At 64.6% G+C, this 19,446-nt stretch overlaps 1 protein-coding gene and 1 long non-coding RNA gene across 3 annotated transcripts; both read left to right on the top strand.

Moving 5' to 3' along the window:
* The first annotated feature begins 4,178 nt into the window (after positions 1–4,178).
* Positions 4,179–18,464, top strand: MXD4 (MAX dimerization protein 4). Of its 2 annotated transcripts, XM_033856531.2 has the most exons (6): positions 4,184–4,396; positions 4,505–4,604; positions 8,140–8,169; positions 13,609–13,723; positions 14,662–14,824; positions 15,136–18,464. In XM_033856531.2, exons 1-6 carry the CDS (start codon positions 4,333–4,335, stop codon positions 15,288–15,290), a joined length of 627 nt encoding a protein of 208 aa, XP_033712422.1. In that variant the 5' UTR covers positions 4,184–4,332; the 3' UTR covers positions 15,291–18,464. The 2 variants fall into 2 exon arrangements, with proteins under 2 accessions (XP_033712423.1, XP_033712422.1); XM_033856532.2 differs by lacking the exon at positions 8,140–8,169 and having other exon boundaries at positions 4,179–4,396; positions 15,136–15,601.
* LOC109552772 (uncharacterized) lies at positions 8,176–11,603 on the top strand. The gene is made up of 2 exons (XR_012331814.1): positions 8,176–11,293; positions 11,532–11,603. It is a non-coding gene; the product is annotated as an uncharacterized lncRNA (long non-coding RNA).
* Positions 18,465–19,446: the final 982 nt, after the last annotated feature.

Raw genomic sequence — 19,446 nt, 5'->3', positions numbered from 1 at the left:
GCCCTCCAGCACCTGATAACCCTAGAAGTCATCTGTCCCCAGGCCTCACAGACCCAGAAACTGCCGGAAGGGAGCTGTCTGAACCTGCCACTGCCCAGGGTCTGAGGAGCGGCAGCGTCTGGCTGGGGGAGGATTCCAGCCCTGACCCTCACTCCCAGCCTCCTGCCCCGAATGCTGGGCCTGGGGACTCTGGTGGCAGCTGGAATCCACCCCAGTGACCGACGACGGGGCAAGAGAGGAGGCAGGGTCAAGGCCAGGTCATCCTGGAGGTGTGAGGGGCGTTCTGGAGGAAGAAGGGCCTCACACACCTCCTCAACCTGGGTAGCGGTGGGGGTGCTTCCTGATGCCGCGGAGAGCCGCGGGCGTGTCCCCAGATCAGTGTGTGTGGTGGCCAGGTGGGCGGGCAGGATGGGATACAGGGCCCGGAGAAGGGGAGCCCAGGCCCAGTCAGCATGGGGGAGGCTAGGAAGTAGTCTCCCAGAGGTCTCCTTCCCTTGGGCCTCCTCAGAGGGACCCCTGGCAGGCTCCCGGGGTGGGGGCAGGGGGAGCAAGCCAGCCTTTCCCAAGCTTCTCACCAGAATCCTTCCCCCAGTGCCTGGAGCTGGGCACAGCCGTTCTCATTTGAGGGCCAGGGAAGCTGAGGCTGGGGTGGGCAGGTGGAGGAAACGCTGGGAGCAGACCCCGCCTTCCCCCAAATCCCTAAGTCCCTTCTGGATTCAGGCCCCACCCCTTCTCCCAGAGCCCCTGGCTGGGAGCTCAGGGACAGGGACGAGCTGGGCTTCCCCAAAGGGCAGTGAGGAAGAACAGTCGGGAGGATGGGCCAGTAAGGGGAATGGGGGCTGGTCCAGGAGGGATGCACTGCAGGGGGGGCCCTAGGAGCCTGGGTGCACGAGAGGGGATTCAGGGCTGAGGGCAGGAGCGGCCCAGACTCTGTCTTCGGCTCTAAAGGAAGGTAAGGGTGGGGTCCTGGGCTCCCAGAGGGAGGAGGCCTGAGATGCCTGTCTCCTCCCTCCCCGGCATGGCCTTTGCCGGTTCCCACTCGGAAAGTCCCCGCACAGGAGAAGGTGCAGTAAGAGCTGGGTAGGTGAGGGGTTAGGCGAGGAGGCAGCAGGCCCAGCCTGGGCTCCCAGAAGTCTTCCTGGAGGAGGTGATTCGGCCCTGTTGGAGACCTGCCCTATGGAACAGGTCCTAGGGGCGGCACCTCGCGCTTTCCTCGGGCCTGGACCAGCCAGCGCCGACCCAGGGCCGCCAGCGGCACCCACACTGCCCCTCCCACCTGGGGGCAGGGGCTCACTGAGGCTTCGCGTGTGGAGACTTGACGGGTCCCGGGCAAGGCCATCACCCCATATATCCTCCCCCGTCCCAGCACCCCAACCCGCGGTTCATCGTCCTCCGGAATCTCCCCGGGGAGCTCTGGACTCGCTCACAGCTGCGCGTCGGGCCGGAGCGAGGTCCAGCTCGAGGACACGCCCGCTGCTCCCCTGGCCTCTCTCCTCCCCCCATCCGCCGTCCGGCCCACGCGGCGCCGCAGGGCTCCCCTCGGCCTGGGACCCCGACGTTTCACTCACTTCGTCGGCCCCGCCCACTTCTCCCCGCACTCCTCGCGGCGCGGTGGTGCCCACACTCACAGGCAGTGTGGACCCCGCGGGCACCGGGAGGTGGCCCGTCTCGGGTATGGCTGGGGGAGGGGTCCCCCAAAAGGCCTAGATGTAGTCGGAGGCAAGGTGGGGACCACGCCCCTCCCCTGCAGTTACACCTCGGCACCAGCACCTGTGCTGTCCGCTGTGGCACAAAGCGCACCTCATGCCCCGCGGCAGGAAGGACGGTGGGCGTCCTGCAGGTGCACTTACACCGGCATAAGTGCAGGCTTTAGGACTGGGGCCAGCAACCCACCCTTCACATAAGCAGGGATGGAGTGACCTTGCAAACACCAAGTGGTGAGCCAGGGGTCCTGCCGCCCACACCCAGAGCCCCGAATGCACCCAGCCTCCCCAGAGCTGGGCGCCCTCCGTTTACCCGCACAGCCCTGAGCAGCTCTCCGGAGTAAGCTGGAGGGGCGCAGCACCCAGCCTGTGATAGGGCTCTGCCCTGGCCCTGGGGTGATTGTGGAGCAGGGGCAGAAAGGGCCAGGGTTAACGTCGAGGTTTTTGGTTTTGTTATTTTTATTTATTTTAAAAATTTATTTATTTCATTTATTTATTTTTGGCTGCGTTGGGTCTTCGTTGCTGTGCGCGGGCTTTCTCAAGTTGCAGCGAGTGGGGGCTACTCTTCGTTGCGGTGCACGGGCTTCTCATTGCTGTGGCTTCTCTTGTTGCAGAGCACGGACTCTAGGCACACGGGCTTCAGTAGTTGTGGCACACGGGTTCAGTAGTTGTGGCACACGGGCTCAGTAGCTGTGGTGCACAGGCTTTGTTGCTACGCGACATGTGGGATCTTCCCGGACCAGGGCTGTAACCCGTGTCCCCTGCATTGGCAGGCATCCGGATTCTTAACCACTGCGCCACCAGGGAAGCCCTGGTTTTGTTTTTGGGGTGTTTTTTGGCTGCGCGCGGCATGCGGGATCTTCATTCCCCGACCAGGGATTGAACCAGGGCCCTCTGCAGTGAAAGCGCAGAGTCCTAACCCCTGGACCGCTAGGGAATTCCCTTCAGGTGTTGTTTTAATGTCCACACAGAGCTGTCTAATGCCAGTTTCCAAGTTCCTCACTGGGCCCTGACACCCTAGGGGGGCACACATTCCTAAGCCCATTTCTCAGATCAGGTTGTGCTGGTCCAGGAAGTGATTTGGTCTCCACGCTCCTGTGTCACCAGCCCTGGGTCATGTGTATGACAGCCCTAATCTCTATTCCGCTGGGACTGCTGGGAGACCCTGGTGAGTCCCTAAACCTCAGGATTCCCAGCTTCTTGTCTGTAAATTGAGGGTACGGAAACCCAAGGGAACCCATATAGAGCAGTCAATAGGTCCTAGGACTGAAAGTGTTTGATTTTTAGTTTTCGTTCTGTTTTGTTGGCAGCAGCAGTGAGGGTGGGGTGTGGTGGGTGGGTACAGTCACTTATACCCCACACTCTCCAGCCTGAAGGTCCCGTCCGCAGAAGCCCCCAGGCCATCAATCTCAACCACCTGTGAGAGGGGACATCAAGGGGGACTGAGGCCAATCCGGGTTTGCCCCCATGCTGCCAGTCCTGCTCCTATGGGCCAGCTTAGGGTCAGGAGTCACCAGGGCCATCGGCCAGCCAGCCAGCTGGGAGCTTCATGAGGAGCTCTCTCCCCTCCCAGGAAGGGCAATTCTCTTCCCTAGAAAGCGCTTCCGTCGCCAGAGGGGACAAGTGCTAGGCTCTTGGAATGTCCCCACCCTTTGGGCCAGACGTGAGCACGAAGTCCTCCACTCACGGGAGCCCTTCTTGCACTGTGGCGGCAGATCTCTGTCCCCTTCTCTTCTCAGACCCTTCCTTCCACCGGGCAGCACTGAGGCATCCCTCCTGCTCTGGGCCTCAGTTTCCCCACTGAGATCCTCAAGGAGGCCTGGCTCTTAGTCTCAGACCGTCTACGCCCCTTCTCCAAGCCCCAGCCTTTCCTGGGGTCGCGCTGTGTCCGGCGGGGAGGGTTGTAGTTTTGCAGCCCCACGGGAGACCCCGAGCTTCCGCGAAGCCAGGGTGGCAGCAGGCCCGGGGCAACAGGTTCCTGCGTAGAGGGTGCAGACCCGGCAGACCGACGAGGGTGTCCGGGACTCTCCCAGCGCCCTAACGGGCCCTCGCACGGGGCCCGGCGGCTGGCTTCCTCTCGGCAACGAGTCCGGTCGCGGAGCCCTCATTGGCCGCGCGCCCCGCGGCCGGCCATTGGCCCGCCGTACCTACTTTACATAGACCGCTCTGGGCCAATCGGCGCGCGTCGCCTACTTAACATGCACGCCGGCCGCCAGTCAGCGAGCGCGGGGGCTGGGCCACCACGTGCTGTTGCTAAGCTTGCGCTTCTAAATTGTTACTATCGCGGCGGGCCTATCGGAACCGAGCTTCGCATCTGTCAACATTCTCGGCCCGGCCCGAGGCGTTCGGCCGGCTCCCATTGGCCCCGGCCCAGCCGAGCGCCCGCCCCCGAATCCGGAGTGCCGGCTTCCATTGGCTGCATCGGCCGTCGCTCTCCCTTATGTGTCAATTTGAGAGCCTGAGGCGGAGGGTGGCGGCCGAGCGCACAGCTAGTCCGCGGGAGTCGGGGAAGTGGGGCCGCCGGGCGCGCGGGGCGGTCGGCGAGCGGAGCCGGCCGGAGCGGGCCGGGCAGCGGCCGCCGCCGTCCCGGAGCGCGCGCGTGCGCGCGGTCGGGCTGGTGGGCGGGAGGATGGAGCTGAACTCCCTGCTGATCCTGCTGGAGGCGGCCGAGTACCTGGAGCGCAGGGACCGAGGTAGCGCCCGCGCCCCTTTGTGCGCCGGGCCGCGGGCGGGCGGGCGGGCGGGCGGCGGCGGGGCCGGGGTCGGGGCGGGGGCCCGCTGACGGCGCCGTCTGTCCGCAGAGGCCGAGCACGGCTACGCCTCGGTGCTGCCCTTCGACGGCGATTTCGCCAGGAAGAAAACAAAGGCGGCCGGCCTGGTGCGCAAGGCCCCGAACAACAGGTACCGCCCCCCGCGCGGCTTCCCCCGCCCCGGCCCGACACCAGGGCCTTACGCCCCCGGAGCGCCCTCCCCAGCCCAGACCCCAGCCTGTAGCCCGGCTGCCGCCGCGCGGCCCGGCGGCCAGCCTGGAGGAGGAGGCGCGTCCGGGCCGCGGCAGCCCCGCCCGGCCGGCCCCGCCCGCGCCGTCGCCATCTTCCTGCGGGCCGCGCCTCCTCGGCCTCTCGCGTAAACAGTGCCACGCGTACAGCGCCCGCCGCCCGGGGTCTCCTCCCGTAGCAGCTCCCCGCCCCCAAGTTGTTCTGGACTTTTCCGGGCAGGAAAAGTGTTGTCAGGGCCGCTGGCCGGTGCCCCGTGGGTCTGGGGAGACTGAGGCTCGGCGCAGAGCAGCATGGAGCTGCCCGCCCTGACCTCTGCTCGCCGCGGGCGGGTGGGCTGCATCTCTCCGACTGTCTCCGAGGGCCGAGCCCCGCTACTGGGCTGAGTCCACCCACCCCCAGGGGTTTGCACGAAGAAGGCAAGAAGGAGCGTGGAGGCCCTGCCCTCGGCCCCCACCCCTCGCATGGTGCCCACCGCCCCCACCCAGCCTCCTGACACAAGTGAAACTCCAGCGATCAGGGTAGGGGCACCCTTCTTGGGTCAGAAGGCCTTTTCTAAGGGACCGGAAGAGGCTGCAGGCTGCTGTGCAGCAGCCTCTCCTGGTGCCAGTAATCCACCCCTTCCTCTGGCCTTGTACCCAAGCTGTGGAATCCCGAAAGCCGGCGTGCACGTCCCTGGGTGGGAGAGAGGACCTTCAGCTAGGGCTCCCATGGGATTCCACTCTCCTGGCTGCCGTGGGGACCACAGCACACCTGGCACGGCACAGGGGCCCACTTCGGCCCTGGACCATGTCACCAGGCTGGGAGCGATACTTCCAGGGGCTTTGGGGCCCCTTGGCAGAGGGTGTGGCTCATTCCTGTGGCCTACTTGTTCTTGGGAAACAGAAAGGCTGGCACAAGAACCCATCTCCTGTGACGTCCTGGCGCCCTGGGCCTGGCAAGGAATTGGTTTAGTCTCCATCTGCTCTGGCTGGACATGCCTCTGAGTCCCAGCCCTTGGTGCCCTGCTGGGGACAGTTTGGGAAAGGACATGCATGGGTGGGGGGACACCACTGCCTCAGGCATCCTTAGTGAGCGAGCTGGGCCCCTGCTGTTGTTTCTCACTTGTTGGTCCCAAGTGCCCTGCCACCCGTGGAAAACTTTGGGCTGTGACCCTTTACTTCCGTGGTATAGGGTAGCCAGAGCTGATAACCAGAATCATAGCTGAGGTTCTCACACGCGTGCTAGTTAGTAGTCACCCCACTGCCTGAAGGAGATGTTATTTTTGTCTCTACTTTAGGGCTGAGGCTCAGGGAGATTCAACTACTCGCTAGGGCCACCTTCCCATCTCTAGGGCTCCTGTTCTGAGGTGGGATCCTGGCCTCCTACATTCTGCTGGGATGGAGACCTTGAGGGCACCGCGGAGGGACCGAGAGGGTCTCCCAAGCCAGGGTGCACCTCCCTGCTGCTCCTCTGGGTGGAGCCCGGCTCCCCCAGTGCTTCAGGCACCCCACAGCTCACAGGCGGCCCTGCGCGGCTGTCCTGGCCCAGCGGGGCCTCAGCCAGCCCAGCCCAGGGTCCAGAGGATGCAGAGCCCTGACTTGGCAGGGCAGCTCCACACCTCTAAGGCTGTGTGTCCCCTGAGGTGAGGGGAAGGAATGGGCGCAGCAAGGACCAGCATGAGGCGTGAGTCATGGGGCAGAAGGGCAACCTGTGTTGGAGGAGACGGCAGCCTCCACGGTTGCCAGGGCTTCAGCGAGGGCTTTTCGGGGGCAGTGGTTCAGCAGGAGGGGGCTGGAGCCAGCCTGCCAGGGATCAGGTCCTGCAGTGAAGTGGGCAGAAGAGTGCCTACTTCGAGGGGTTGAAGGCATGAGTGAACGGTGAAGCTGGGAACCCACTTAGCACGGCCCTGGCCAGGGAGTCCCTCCCCTCCCCAGGCCACTGTGCTCCTGGGACCTGAGTGACCATCTCCCCACAAGGCTCTACGAGTGTCTGGACCAGGGGAGGGCTTCAAGAGGGCTTTGGCCCCTCTGCGTCCCCCGGTTGCCCAAGCAGCGCCCCGTCCGTCCAGGATGGGGTCCAGCCCAGCCGTGAGGGGCAGGCTGGCAGGCTTCTCTGCACTGAGGGGCACTCGCTGCCCCTCACATCCCTGACAAGTGAGCAGACCCACAGATCCACAGCGCCGGGCTGTGGTTCAGGCCAGCGAGGAGCCTGACGGCTGTGCCCCCTCCTGGCCCCAGCCAGCCCTGGCAGAGGTTCGGAGGCTCCTTGCCCAGCCTATGTGACCAGCAAGGCCCTCGAGGCCCTGGAACCTGGGTCTGGAGGTTCTGAGGCTGCACAGGGCAACCCGGGAGCCGGCCGCCCTGCTGGGCCCCACTTGGCTGTGGTGGGACCGTGAACCGTGGCAGGTGCACAGGCAGGCAGGATGGGCAAGCTGGAGGTAGGGATGGGAGACACCTACTCCTGAGCTCCTGGGGCAGGAGGGAGTGAGGGCAGGTAGGCAGAGGCGGCAGAGTCTCTGGGAAGGAGTGCGGGGTAGGGGTTGCAGGCCCTGCTCTGGGTGTGCTCCAAGGGGACCTGGGTCCTCTGTCCCGTGTGAGGCAGCCTGGGAAGCCTCGGAGCCCTGGCTGGCCCACAGGATTCCTGCCTGGACGAGGAGGGGGACCTGGAAGTGGGAGCTGGCCTGTGCTGCCTCCCTGTCTCCGTGCTCCTGCACTCTGTGGCACTCAGACTCTGTGCTCCTGTCTGCAGGCGGGCAGGGCTTGGGCAGCAGGTGGGGCCGCCGCCCCCAGACAGGCCAGTCCTGCCAGGGAAGCAGAGGGGCCAGCCTCAGTCTCCCCACTGGCCCAGAAGCATCCCTATCCCAGAGGCCCCCTTAGGGGCTGATCCCTCTGTTGCCAGGTGTCCCCGTTGGCATGGTGGGCTGTGATCATGCAGGTGTATGAGCCGGATGGGGTGGGGATGGTGCTCTGTCTGGTGATACTGGGCCAGGACACCCGTGTCCAAGTCCTGGCCTCTGTGGTCACCTGCCCTTGGCCTTGTGTGCCAGCCCAGGTGGCTCCCAGGACACCACTAGCCTCGGGGACTGGGGAGCTGAGAAGGCAGGTGGCTCAGTGCCCAGGCAGCCTTGGAAGCGCTGGGTGGCTCAGCCCCAGGACCGGCTACTGCGGCTCCTCGGGCCCGGCCCACCCCTTCTGAAAGGGACCTGGACCCTCCTGCCAGCCGGGCACCCTGGACACGGCTGCACCTCTGTCTCCCTCATGTTTGTCATTGGGTGTGAGGTCTTCCAGCTTTTGGTCAGTAGCTACTCACCTGCCCCAGCGCTGCCTGTCTTGGGCCATCCTGAGGCCCAGACGCTCTCCACACTGTCTGCAGGTCCCCGGGCCCCTGAGTAGGGCCCTCATCCTGTGCTCTGATGGTGGGCAGTGAAGTGAGCTCTGTCTTTGTGTCTCTCTAAACAGGTCTTCACACAATGAACTAGAAAAGCACAGGTAAGTGATCTCCTGTTCCGCACGCTCCGCCACGTGAGCCGCCTGGTACATCCCACCCGCCCTTCTGCTGCGGGGGTGCTGTGGCCAGCCGCCACCCCCTCTCCCTGCCTCTGTGTCCTGGCTGTGGCTCAGCACGCTGCCGGGCTGTGCCACCGTCTTGGGAAGGGGCCTCCTTGACGGAAGAGGCCAGGCTCTGCTCTCAGGCATTCCCATGCGAGCAGGCAGGGGTGGGGGGCCAGCCCCTGCTCTTGGGAGCTCAGCCTGGGGTCCGGAGCCAGGTGGGGGTCAGCGACTTGGGGCACGGCCCCTTGTGCTGTGTGTCATTCAGGGCCGGCTCCCTGGAAGAGGAGCTCTATCTGTTTTGGGGTGTCTGAGCCCTTTTGGGAGCAGGTCCTTAGCCCTTAGGATGCTGGCCTGCCACCAGGAAGGTTCAGCCCTCTTGAACTGGGATCCCTTGTGCCCTGGGGCCTGCCTTCCAAGGAGTTCCCAGTAGAGTCTTGTCCACGGGCAGTGGGATGGGCAGCCAGTGCCTGGCCACGTGGGCCTGGTGGGAAGCTCTGGCCCAGGGCAGGATCCAGGGGAGTCCACTTCATGCCCACCCATCGACCCCGGGGATGGGTCCATTCTTGTCCTCCTCTGAGGAGTTGGGGGGCTTGCAGTGAGAAGGAGGAGGGGCAGCGTGGCTGCCCAAAGAGCCTCTGCCCCCCAGCCCTAGTCCGCCCAGGACCCTGTGCTCGTGACTGCTGTCCTCTCTCCCTGGCTGGCTCAGCCCGCTGCTCTAGTTCCGGGCCTCCCTCTGCAGTGGGGACGAGGTGCGGTGGACAGGTGTCCTCATGGCCGATCGCAGCCAGGCTGTGTGTGCGTGCAGGAGCCCTGAAGCCAGGCCCAGGGGTGACTCCCAGAGAGATGCTCACGGTAGCTTTCTCCTGACCTTTGCTCCCATCTCCGGAATGGGCCAGTTCTTTCCTCCTTTCTTGGCTTGGGATGGGGTGGGGAATGGGGGTCTGCACACAAGATGAACTCTCCCAGGCTGCCGTGGAGCTCGGCCAGCCCTGTGTCCCCACCCCCATGTCTGCACCCACGGCAGCGCCAACTGCTTCTCCCCTGGGATCAGGGCCTCTGCTGGGCGGCGCTGAGCGGGGACAGAACGCTCTGTTCTCTGGAGGAGCCTCACTTCCTGGACTGTTCCTGTGCGTTTGGGGGGTTCCTGAGAGACCATGGAGGTGGGGCAGGTGCAGGGGCCTCTGTTCCTGGCTGGCCCATAAGCAGGTGTGGTCCGCCCTGAGGAGCCCACAGACCTGGGGCTTGGGACCCTGTTGGGGCCCTCGGTCACGGCTGTACCTGCGGCTGCCTGATGCTGACGCCGGACGCTCCTGGTCGCTGGCCACAGGAAGGCCGTGTGCCGTCCCAAGGAAGGAAGGAAGCACCTGGCTGGGTCACCCGGCTGGCCCCAGGGAGGTTGGCCCTCGATGTCGCCTTCCCTGGGAGGCATGCCACGTTGGGCCTGCGGGACTTCCCCTTGCCGGTGCTGGGAGCTCGCTGGGAGCCAGTGGCCCACCCTAGGCCCACTCTAGCCTGCCCTGTTCCTCCTCCCCTCCCTCCCCTTCCGCTCAGAGAGCAGCTCCAGCTGGTCTGCTCAGGCCAGTGCTTGGCTCCTGACCCCGGGGACGGGTTTGTGACGGCCATGTGTTCCCGCCCAGGCTCAGCTCCAGGCTTTAGCTTTTGTAGGGGGGAGGGGGCCATCAGCATCCCCCTGGCGGGGCAGGACCCATCACAAAGGCCAGCCCAGGGCCCTCAGTGGAGCTGCCCACCTCTCCCCAGCATGGAGATGGTTATTCGGGTCCTGGGTGGGTCCTTCCGAGGGAGGCCTCCTGTGCAGCTGCCCCGTCTGCCTGATGCAGCCATGCAAGACCTCACAACAGCTAGGAAATACAGGGGGACAGGGACGACCGGGCTACCTCACTCCCCGTCCCACCCCCTGAGGGACCACGGGTGGGTGTCCTTGTCGCCTCTTCCCCGAAGCCAGGCTTGGGGAGGTTCAGAGCCTGGCTTTGCCCGGCGGCTGGGGGACCTGATGTGGGAGCTCTGGTCCTCTTCTGAGGAGCAGGGGGCTCTCGGTGAGAAGCTGGGTAGGCCTGCGTCAGGGCTGGGCTGTGGCCAGACGCACGGGCAGGAGCTGCCGTTCACAGCGATGCAGGTCTGCACAGGGTGCCTTCAGGAAGTGGCGGGTTTTCAAAGCTCCCAGGAATGCTGGGTGCAGCTGAGGGGCACTGGTGCAGGGCTGGGGCACTGTAGCTGCTTCAGACGAGGGCCGAGCGCAAGCCTAGTGTAGCCCGGGTCCTTGGCACCCCCTCCAGCGCCAGGGAGGTGGTGGCGATGCCCACTCCCCACAGGGGTGGGACCCTGAGGCTCAGATGGTTGGGGGCCTGCCCGGGGCCCCACTGGAGCTGCTTCCCAGCCCTGCAGCCCCGCTGGACGCTCTCCGGGAGTTGGCTTGGCGTGTGGTCCGGTGTTGAACATGGCACGGCTGCAGCCGGCGGCCTTTCTTTGTCTCTCGAGAAGCCTCTGCTTTATGATTTCTAACGCGGTCTGTTCATGGACGTGCGAGGACCCCCCTGCGCCCCACCCCAGAGACAGCATCCTAGGCAGTGGGGTGGCCAAGCCTGCATTCTCCTCCTCCATGCGGGTACTGAGGGATAAGAACAGAACTTCGTTACCTGCTATTTCCTAACTTGACCTTTCCCCAGACACCCCGCGGGCCCCGTCCACCTGTGTCCGTGCATTCTCCTCGTCCCCTAGGCCGGGTGCCCGCACAGGACATGCAGCTGTACCGCAGGGTTCTGAGTGATGGCTCTCCAGTAAACACAGACGGTGCTGCAGTCCGCTGGGTCTGGAGCCGGGGGGTAGATTTGTGGGGCCGAAATCCTAGACCTAGACATGCCGGTTGAGGGCTTGAGTCGCCTTGGTGGCCCTTCTGAACTTCCCTCCCACCAGGGAAGCTGGAACTGCCCGCTGGCCAGCTCGACAGCTAGTCGCACCTTTTCATTTCAGCCCAAATTACCATCTCTCCTCGGCAAGCTTTCCTGTTCTAGATCGCTGCCAGATGGAGTTGGTTTTGTGTTAGGTGAGCTGTTTGTGTTCTGCAACCTGCCTGTCTGTGTCCTTTGCCTGTTTTCACGTTAAGATCCTCCTCTTTTTCATTTTGGTGCGTATGAACTCCAAATGGCATGAATACTAACCGCTTGTCTTCTACGTGTATTTGCAGATGTTTTTTTGCTGTTACTTGTCGTTTACCTGTGTTTTTTCTTTCATGTACAAATATGTCCTTTTCTGATTGTAAAAGTGTTATGTGGATTTTTTAGCATAGAAAATCTGGAAAGTACGAAAAACGCACAAAGCCGAAGAAATAAACGTTGCCAACCACGTCACGTGGAGACGCGTGCTTCCTGCTCTTCATTGTGTCCCGTGGAGTCTCTCGTGTGCGTCTGTTGCTTTATTTTTTGACCCTATCTTGGGTCAGTTGTCACATAGGTGGTTTTGTGTTCTGATGTTTTCACTTCTGTTCGTGATGTGAAAACGTGGAATATACTGAAATGATGACATGCTTGCCTCTGGGTGGTAGAATTGGGGGGGTACTTTTCATTTATTTTTTTCTTTTGATTTGCCTCTTCCAATTTTCCACAAAGGTCACGTACCGTGTACGTACTCGAATGGTAGATTGTAAGAATCGCCACTCATAGATGAGTGGACAAGGGACCCCGCTTGTGAACTTGGTGCGCGTGGTGGGTCGGGGGTCTCTGTGAGCTGTGCTTGAGCACACCATTGGCTGGGGGGCTTTGCGCCTCCTGCCCCACAGTCCCAGCACCTTGGAGGCGGGGAGGCTGAGGCTGCCAGGCCCTGGGGGCCACGCGGCAGTGAGCCCCCTGGTGTGCCCCCTTCCGCAGCCCTGTGTGAGCGTGGGGCAGGGCTCCTCTCTGAAGATCCTCCAGCCTTGAGGTGGACCCTGGGGCCTGCTCGGACCGCAGATCCCTGGTGTTCAGGCTTCAGGCCGCTGCTCTGCCTGGCCTGGTGGCCGAGTGCAGCCTCAGTCTCGTGTTCTAGAAGTTCTTTCTAAGGTCAAACTCAGGTTCACCAGGAAAACTCTAGGCCCCGGGTGCCAGGGGCTGGGGTGCCGGGTGGGGAGGAGCTTCGTCAGCAGGAGGGTGCCGTGTGGACGTGGGTGGCAGATGTAGGGCCCTCCTCCCGTCGGGTGGGGCTGTTATCGCTGCTCTGCAGATGGGCTGCTGCCCTGCACTGAGCTGCCCACTCCCTCCCTACGCTTCGGGGGGCCCCCTCTGTCCTAGGGACATGGCCATTGCTGCCCGATTTCCTTCCAGAGTCTAAGGGAGACTGGATTTGCCAGGGCTTTGGAACATGGGGGATGACAGGGGGGGCCGCCAGGGTTGGCGTCCTTGCAGGAAGGAGCGCGCCGACAGTGGTGATGGGGGGCAGCGGTTCGTCAGAGCCTCGCGGGGAAGCCTGCCGTGTGCCCTTGCGATCCTCTCATAAGAGCTTCGCCTAAGCAGGGCATCTTTGTTTGGAAACCACCTGGGCAGCCTGCAGGGGCTCCGGTGGGTCACGTGCCATCAGCGTGCTTTGGGGGTGAACCTTGGCCGCCCTGTGCCCCCGCGCCCCCGTGGCCTCTGCCACCCACCCTCCGCAGACCAGATGAGCCAGGGAAGAAGGGCACATCTAGGTCACAGCTCCTCGCCCTGTATGTGAGCAAATGCTGTTGACTCTTACGGTTCCAGTTCCGTGGGAAAACTGCATTCATCTGCGTGGACACGGGGACAAAATCTAGAACGAAGCAGTTTCCAAAGGGGTCCCAGACTCGAGAAGGAGGGGTCTGTCCTTGGCCTTCCCTGACTTGGACGGACTCATGTTTCTGTGGTGACGACAGTGACCAGAGAGCTCCCTGCACTTGGCGAGGTGGGGGACGGGAGGCTTGTAGGGGGCGTCCCTGATCTCCGCCTGGGAGAGCGTGACCAGCACCCCGTGCCTCTCCCCCTCCAAGTTTCCCCCCACCACCTTCCGGACCCCACTGGCGAGGGTGGGGACAACAGGGTGAGCTGGGGCTCTGGGAGCCTGGCTGTAGCACTGGGAGGCTCTGGGGGCCATGATGGGCTGGCTGGCCACACGGGCCCAGCCACAGGCCCCGCCCTTTTACTGGGGCTTCTGGAGGGCCGTGGGTGCCAGGCTGCTCCAGGGGGCTGGAGGCGCTGCCCTCTGGTCTGGGAGGGGAGCCCGGGGAGGGACCCTCAGCAGGTCCGTGCACGCTTCCGGCTGACCGCCCCCTGCCCCCTCCCCCCGCCCTCCAAAGCTCTTGGGCTGCTGTGCCGCACGGCCACCGTGCCAGGCTGTGCCGCCCCCGCCTGACCGTTCCGTCTCTGGTTCTTTCAGACGAGCCAAACTCCGGCTCTACCTGGAGCAGCTCAAGCAGCTGGTGCCCCTGGGCCCCGACAGCACCCGCCACACCACGCTGAGCCTCCTGAAGCGTGCCAAGATGCACATCAAGGTGAGCAGGGCCGCCCCCGTGCACCCGGGGGAGTGGTCAGAGGGCCTGAGGGTGGGGTGGGGAGCCCGCCCTGCAGGTGCGCAGCGGGCCAGCGTGGGGGGCACGGCAGTGGGAGCCGCTGAGGGTCGAGGTAGCGGCAGGCGCAGGCTGGGTTTTGTGGGGTGGGGGTGGGAGGCGGGGGTGGGCTGCACGTCGCCCCCCGGGCCCTGGGGTGTGAAGTGGCAGCAGCTGGAAGGAAGGCTGGCTCCTTCCATGCCGATGCCACTGTTGGAGGCCGGTGGGAAGCAGACGGCCCCGGCGTGTGCGGAGTTTCTGGGGCGAGGGGTAGGGGTTGCTCTCTAGGGGCTGGCGGTGGGGTGTAGACTGAGTGAGACGCTGCCTGGGGCTGGCCCCCTAAGTCTTAAGACTGAGACCTACTGGGTTGGGGGTCTAGGGACACTTGGGCCAACCAGGGAAGGTCTCAGTCCTCCCGCCGGCCCCTCCCGAGCCTGCGCAGGTGTGGGCTCCCCCAGGCCCCCGACGGAGAGGCCGCCCCTGACGGAGAGGCCGCGGCTCAGTGCCTGGGAAGGTGTGGAGCAGTTGGGCGGGCAGGGCGGCCGGATTGAGCAGGGAAGAGCCCCTGTGGGCAGGGCTGTTGTCTGGGACGGGTGCCAGGCCACGGCTGGGCGGCGCTGTCCCAGGGCTTCAGGACCACACGTGACTCGGTTTGGCCAAGCTGGCTGGTGGCTGTAGGCCTTCTGGAGCTGGTCAGCAGATGCAGAGCACGGGGCTGGGAGGTGGCACCTACATAAACTCCTGGTGGGCGCGAGGAGGGGGTGCATCAGGCCTTTGGGGCCCAGGCCGAGTGGGGGATGGGAACCTGCCCTGGCCCTTGTGCCCTGGCGCGTCCCGGTGGCCGGGGGTGCCCCGCCCCGGGCTCACAGCTCCCGTGCCCCCAGAAACTGGAGGAGCAGGACCGCCGGGCGCTGAGCATCAAGGAGCAGCTGCAGCGGGAGCACCGCTTCCTGAAGCGGCGCCTGGAGCAGCTGTCGGTGCAGAGCCTGGAGCGCGTGCGCACGGACAGCACAGGCTCCGCCGTCTCCACCGATGACTCGGAGCAAGGTGGGGACGTGGAGGCCGCCTGCAGGGACTTCGGGCATGGATGTCGTGCAGCCCTGGGTGGGAAGCTGGGAGGGTGGGGCCGGCCTGGTGGAGGCCCGGGGGAGGATGGGTCGAAAGTCCCCGGCATGTCAGAGGCACGTCAGGGCCCCTGTGTGAGGTGGCAGAGGGGACGGGATGAGGAAGGTGAGGCGTGGAGGCCTGGTGACCTGCCCACGTGAGGGCCAGAGCTAGGCTCGGGCCCGGCAGCGTGCCTCGGGAGGCCTGGCTGGCACTGGCACGGCGTCTGACCCCACCCCGTCTGTTCTCTGCAGAAGTGGATGTAGAGGGTGTGGGGTTCGGCACCGGCGAGCTGGACAGTGTTGGCAGCGGCAGTGACGTGGACGACCACTACAGCCTGCGTGGCGGCTGCAGCCACGGCAGCTACGGGCCCCCCTGCAGGCGGCCTGGCCGCCCCGGCCTCTCGTAGGCCCTGCCCTCTGCTCCTCGGCCCGCCTGCCCGCCCGCCCGCCCAGCCGAGCGTGTCAACCCTCCGGTCCTTGAAGTCTCTCCACGGGCCCACTGCTGTGCCATTCTGGAAGCTCCGGCTGCCGCCTGGGCTGCCCGCCTCCGCCTGCCTGCCGGTCAGGGCCTGCCGCGCCGCCCACTCCTCCCACCCAGGCAGGGACCCCTATGGGGAGGCGGGGCCCAGCTCCCGGGGCCCGGAGCCCAGCATAGCCGCCCACGGTCTGTTCTCAGATTCCTAATCATTCCAGAAGTATTAAACATCATTGCTGCAAACCTCGGCGGGCGCCGTGTGAGGGGCTTAATGACCACCTCGGGGAGCTCAGACCCCAACCCCGGCCCCCAGGAGAAAGGAGCGGACCGAGGAAGGAAGGAAGGCGCGGCTCTCCGTCCATCCGTCCGTCTATCTGTCGGTCCACGTAGGCTCCTGAGGCGTGGACAGAGGGATCCATGAAGGGCGGGACTCGGGTGAGCACCCTGGGGCAGGTGGGCGGACGGGGGCCTTGGCACCCCCAGGTGTCAGGAGCCAGGGCTGGGCTTCTGGGGGCTGCCAGGCTACCCCACTCCGATCTGGGCAGCTTCTGCTCTGTTGTTAGATCCCTCAGATGTACACACGCATATGCACCTAGGCACACACGCCTGCCCGCACACACGTGCACACATGCAGACACACGTGGTCACTGGACCCAGAGGTCCTTGGGAGCCAGAGGGCGCATGTCCTGGGGCCTTCAAGGGTCAGTTGGGCAAATGCTGGCCCGTGGCCTGTGCCTGGCTCCCCCTCCCCCACCCCCACCCCACCCCCGGCTCCCCTGCCCAGTCTGGCCAAGGCAAGGGACCTCTCCTCCCAGCAGGGGCTGAGGAGTGCTGGGGGCTATGAGTTGAAACCACTGGGTCCTCAGAGGGCTTGCTTGTTTCCCTTTAAAAGACAAAAACAAAACAAAAAGTTGCTGCACTGCCCAGAAGCCCAGAACGAGGCTCCCGGGAGAGAAGCTTTTCCCAAAAACCAAGGAGAAACATTTTTAAAAAGAGAAAGAGGCCGTGATGCCGGTGTGTGCCGCCTACTTCCTGTACGAGATTTTTCTACTCTATTTTCCTAGCCGTTATCGCGTCCTTGTTTGCTGAGGGGTGGGAGCGACCCAGCGTCTCAGGGACTCGTCTGTCTGTCACCGTTGTCCAAGCGTGCCTTGTGTCCCGTGTCTGGCTCCACCCGACCGCCACCACCAGCATCTCCCGCGTGGCTCACGGGACGCCCCCAGGTGCCCTCCTGGCCTCCTCCCCGTGGGGCGCCCCTCCTGGCAGCCAGGCCAGGCCAGGTCAGGTCGGCGGCTGTGCAGCAGCAGGGCGGCGCTCTGTCACCTGGTGGGAGGGGCCGTGACCTGTGCAGCCTGGCCTCCTTGGGGCCGGGGCGGTGTGTGTGGGGTGTGGGTGCGGCCGCTACCGGAGAAGTAGGTTCCTCCCTGCACCTAGCTTGAAGCCTGCCTCCTCCCGACCTGAGCAAGGGCTCCGGGTGTCAGGCGTTGGCAGCTGCTGAGGACAGCTGTTCACCCTGGGCGGTCCGGCCTGGGCATTAGGAGGCTTCTCCTGGCCTTTTGTCCCTGGGTCTTTGTCCCCGGGGACCACACAGCAGCGTTCAGGTGGAGGGCTGTTGGGCTGACTCACAGCGTCGGCCTCCCTGTCTGGTGCATTGCAGACGATTTCCAGATCGCAGGGGCAAGATTTGTGTTTATCTTTGTCACGCTGACGGACACCCCAGGTGGGTGGCCTGCTGAAGCAGAAAGGGATCCCTGGAAACAACTCTGGCACAGAACCTGCCCTCCACGGGCCGGGGATGGCGGTGGAGAGCAGGCTTGTCGGGGGGCGGTGCACGCGGCCGGGGAGACCATCCGAACGTTTTGCCGGTGGTTGCAAGGCAAAGCGTTGTGTTGGCACCTCCTTCCGGCGCCCTCGGGGTCCCCTGGGGTCCAGCGTGCCCGGGAGGGGCTTCCGCCGTCTGCCAGAGCACGCCCACTGAGCGCTCCTTGCGAGGACCCCGCACCACCTGAGCGGGGCAGGAACACCCATGTTTAAGAGCCTTCTTCAGGAGATACAGCTCCAGGTCCCCGGGATGGCCCGTGTTCTGAATTCTTAAAGCATCCATTCTCTAGCCAGCCCCGACACGTGGGGGAGGTCCTGCTCCCCTCTCTGGCCGGCAGAATCCTACCCAGGTGACTAGCTGTGGCCCTCAGCCGACCTTCCGGGCAGCTCAGCCCATGGCTTTTCAGGCCTCGGTTCCCATGTGGACCGGGGAGTTGGCCTCACTGGCCATCCAGAGGTGCTGGGGTCCCAGATGCCACTCCTCGCCACCAGCAGACACCAGTGAGGGTCTGGTGCTAGAGCTACTCACGTACCCACACCCCTCCTCCCCCGGCCCTCGGCACAGTCCCTGCTGCTGGCCAGGGGGACCCACGGGGTTGTTAAGAGCAAACCTGAGTGTTGTGGGGCCCGTAGAGAGCCAGAACAGCGGGACCAGAACAGGGCCCCGGGCGTCCTGTGCCCTCTCTGCGTGTGCCCTCCCACGCCCACCTGGGCCTCGGTGGACGAGAGCTTGGAAGCCCAGGCTCAGGTTTGGGTCTGCGCCCTCACTGTGAGGCGGCCCTCAAGCCTCAGTGCAGGCCCAGCCGGCTGGGGCGGCTGCAGGAAGGCTCACCCCCCACCCCACCCCACCCCACCCCACCGTGGGCCCTGACTCTGTGACTCTGCCCGGGCAGAGCGGGTCTCAGAAACACGGTGCCCAAGCTCACTTCCTCGGGCGGATGGAGCTATGGCCCCGAGGGCCCCCGCCCTCGTGTCTGCCCCAGACAGTCCCCACCTGCTGGGTGGGAAGGCTCCTGCACTCTCCACCCCGTCTCTCTGGGCCAGCTAACCGGGTCCCCGCCACGGCCGTGCACAAAGGACTCTGACCACACGCAGCCACGTCTTGGGCGGTAGGGCAGGTTCTGCGCCAGAGTCTGGGGCCGCCCAGGGGGCCTGGTGCTGGCCAGGTGGGCATGTTACAAGAGCCACGCTGGACAGAGATGGGCCACCCACCCGCCTGTTCACCGGGAGGGACTGTGCTGTACCGTTCTGTCTTTGTAACATAAATACAGATTTTTATACCTCACCTCTCTGGCTTCCGGTTCTTTCCATCACCATGTTGGGCTCCCCTCCCCTCGGCCTCCATAGGGAGCCTGAGCCCACTGGCGGGCTTGGTGGTCCTTAGCACCCTGCCCATAGCCTTGGCTTTCTGGGAGTCCCAGGAGACCACGGGCTTCCCAGAGGGCTAGGTCGGGTCCCAGGAGACCTACTAGTCGGCCACCAAGACCCCACCATCACAGCTGCCTCTCTGGACAGTCACCTGGAGATGAAGGTGGGGGTCAAGGTGGAAGCCCCGCCCCCCCCAGCCTTGGCCTGTTTGCCAAGCAGGAGCTCTTGCCGGCCTCAGACTTTGCCTCTGGGGCTGGGGCACTGCCGCGTGAGGACAGCTAGGCCCTCAGGGTGCTCCGTGCCAGCCAGGTGTCCTCTGCTGGTGCCCGCAGCCCACCCGCGCGTGTCTGTGCCCTTTCTGCACAGCGGCTGCTGGCTCTAAGGGCTGCAGCTCGAGAAACCCTCCTTGTCCCCAGGACGTCCTGTCGTGCAGGGTAGGGGTGTGAAGCGGTGTGGCCCCAGGGAGCGCAGCCTGGGGAGGAAGTGCCCACCCAGAGTCGGGCAGCCAGGATGGGGCTTTCCCGGGGACCGGGGCTGCCATGCTGGGCTCAGGCACGGCGCGCACAGGCGGCTCCACGAGACCTGCCCGCGGGTTTGGTGCGCGTCTGTGGGAGAGGACCTAGAGGGACGCTGGGGCATCTGACTTGTCCTCCCTCCCCCAGCAGGAAGCAGTATTCTGGCCTCTTGAACCTGTGTGAGTCCCCTGGGGGCACCTCTAGAAAAGAAGGGAATCCTACTTGGGATGCAGCTGGGGCCTTGAGCCGCCAGGACTCGGGCATGAATGTAAGTGGGAGTATTTGAATCTAAATATTACTATGACTTTAAATCACCATCACTTTTTATTGAGGGCGTCAGGGCTAAACACTTGAGGTAGTTAGCACCTGAGGTCCTCACCCTGG

The sequence above is a fragment of the Tursiops truncatus genome, chromosome 5 (genome assembly GCF_011762595.2).
Source record: "Tursiops truncatus isolate mTurTru1 chromosome 5, mTurTru1.mat.Y, whole genome shotgun sequence".
NCBI classification, from domain to species: Eukaryota; Metazoa; Chordata; class Mammalia; order Artiodactyla; family Delphinidae; genus Tursiops; species Tursiops truncatus.
The sequence above is the reverse complement of the archived record's forward strand: the minus strand, read 5'-3'. Positions and strand labels throughout refer to the sequence as shown.

What these genes read in the sequence shown, in the direction of transcription:
- MXD4 (XM_033856531.2), top strand. Translation starts at nt 4,333, where the DNA reads ATGGAGCTGAACTCCCTGCTGATCCTGCTGGAGGCGGCCGAGTACCTG. An exon ending in CCTGGAGCGCAGGGACCGAG is followed by an intron (nt 4,397 to 4,504) that starts GTAGCGCCCGCG and finishes GTCTGTCCGCAG; the next exon opens with AGGCCGAGCACGGCTACGCC. An exon ending in AATGAACTAGAAAAGCACAG is followed by an intron (nt 8,170 to 13,608) that starts GTAAGTGATCTC and finishes TGGTTCTTTCAG; the next exon opens with ACGAGCCAAACTCCGGCTCT.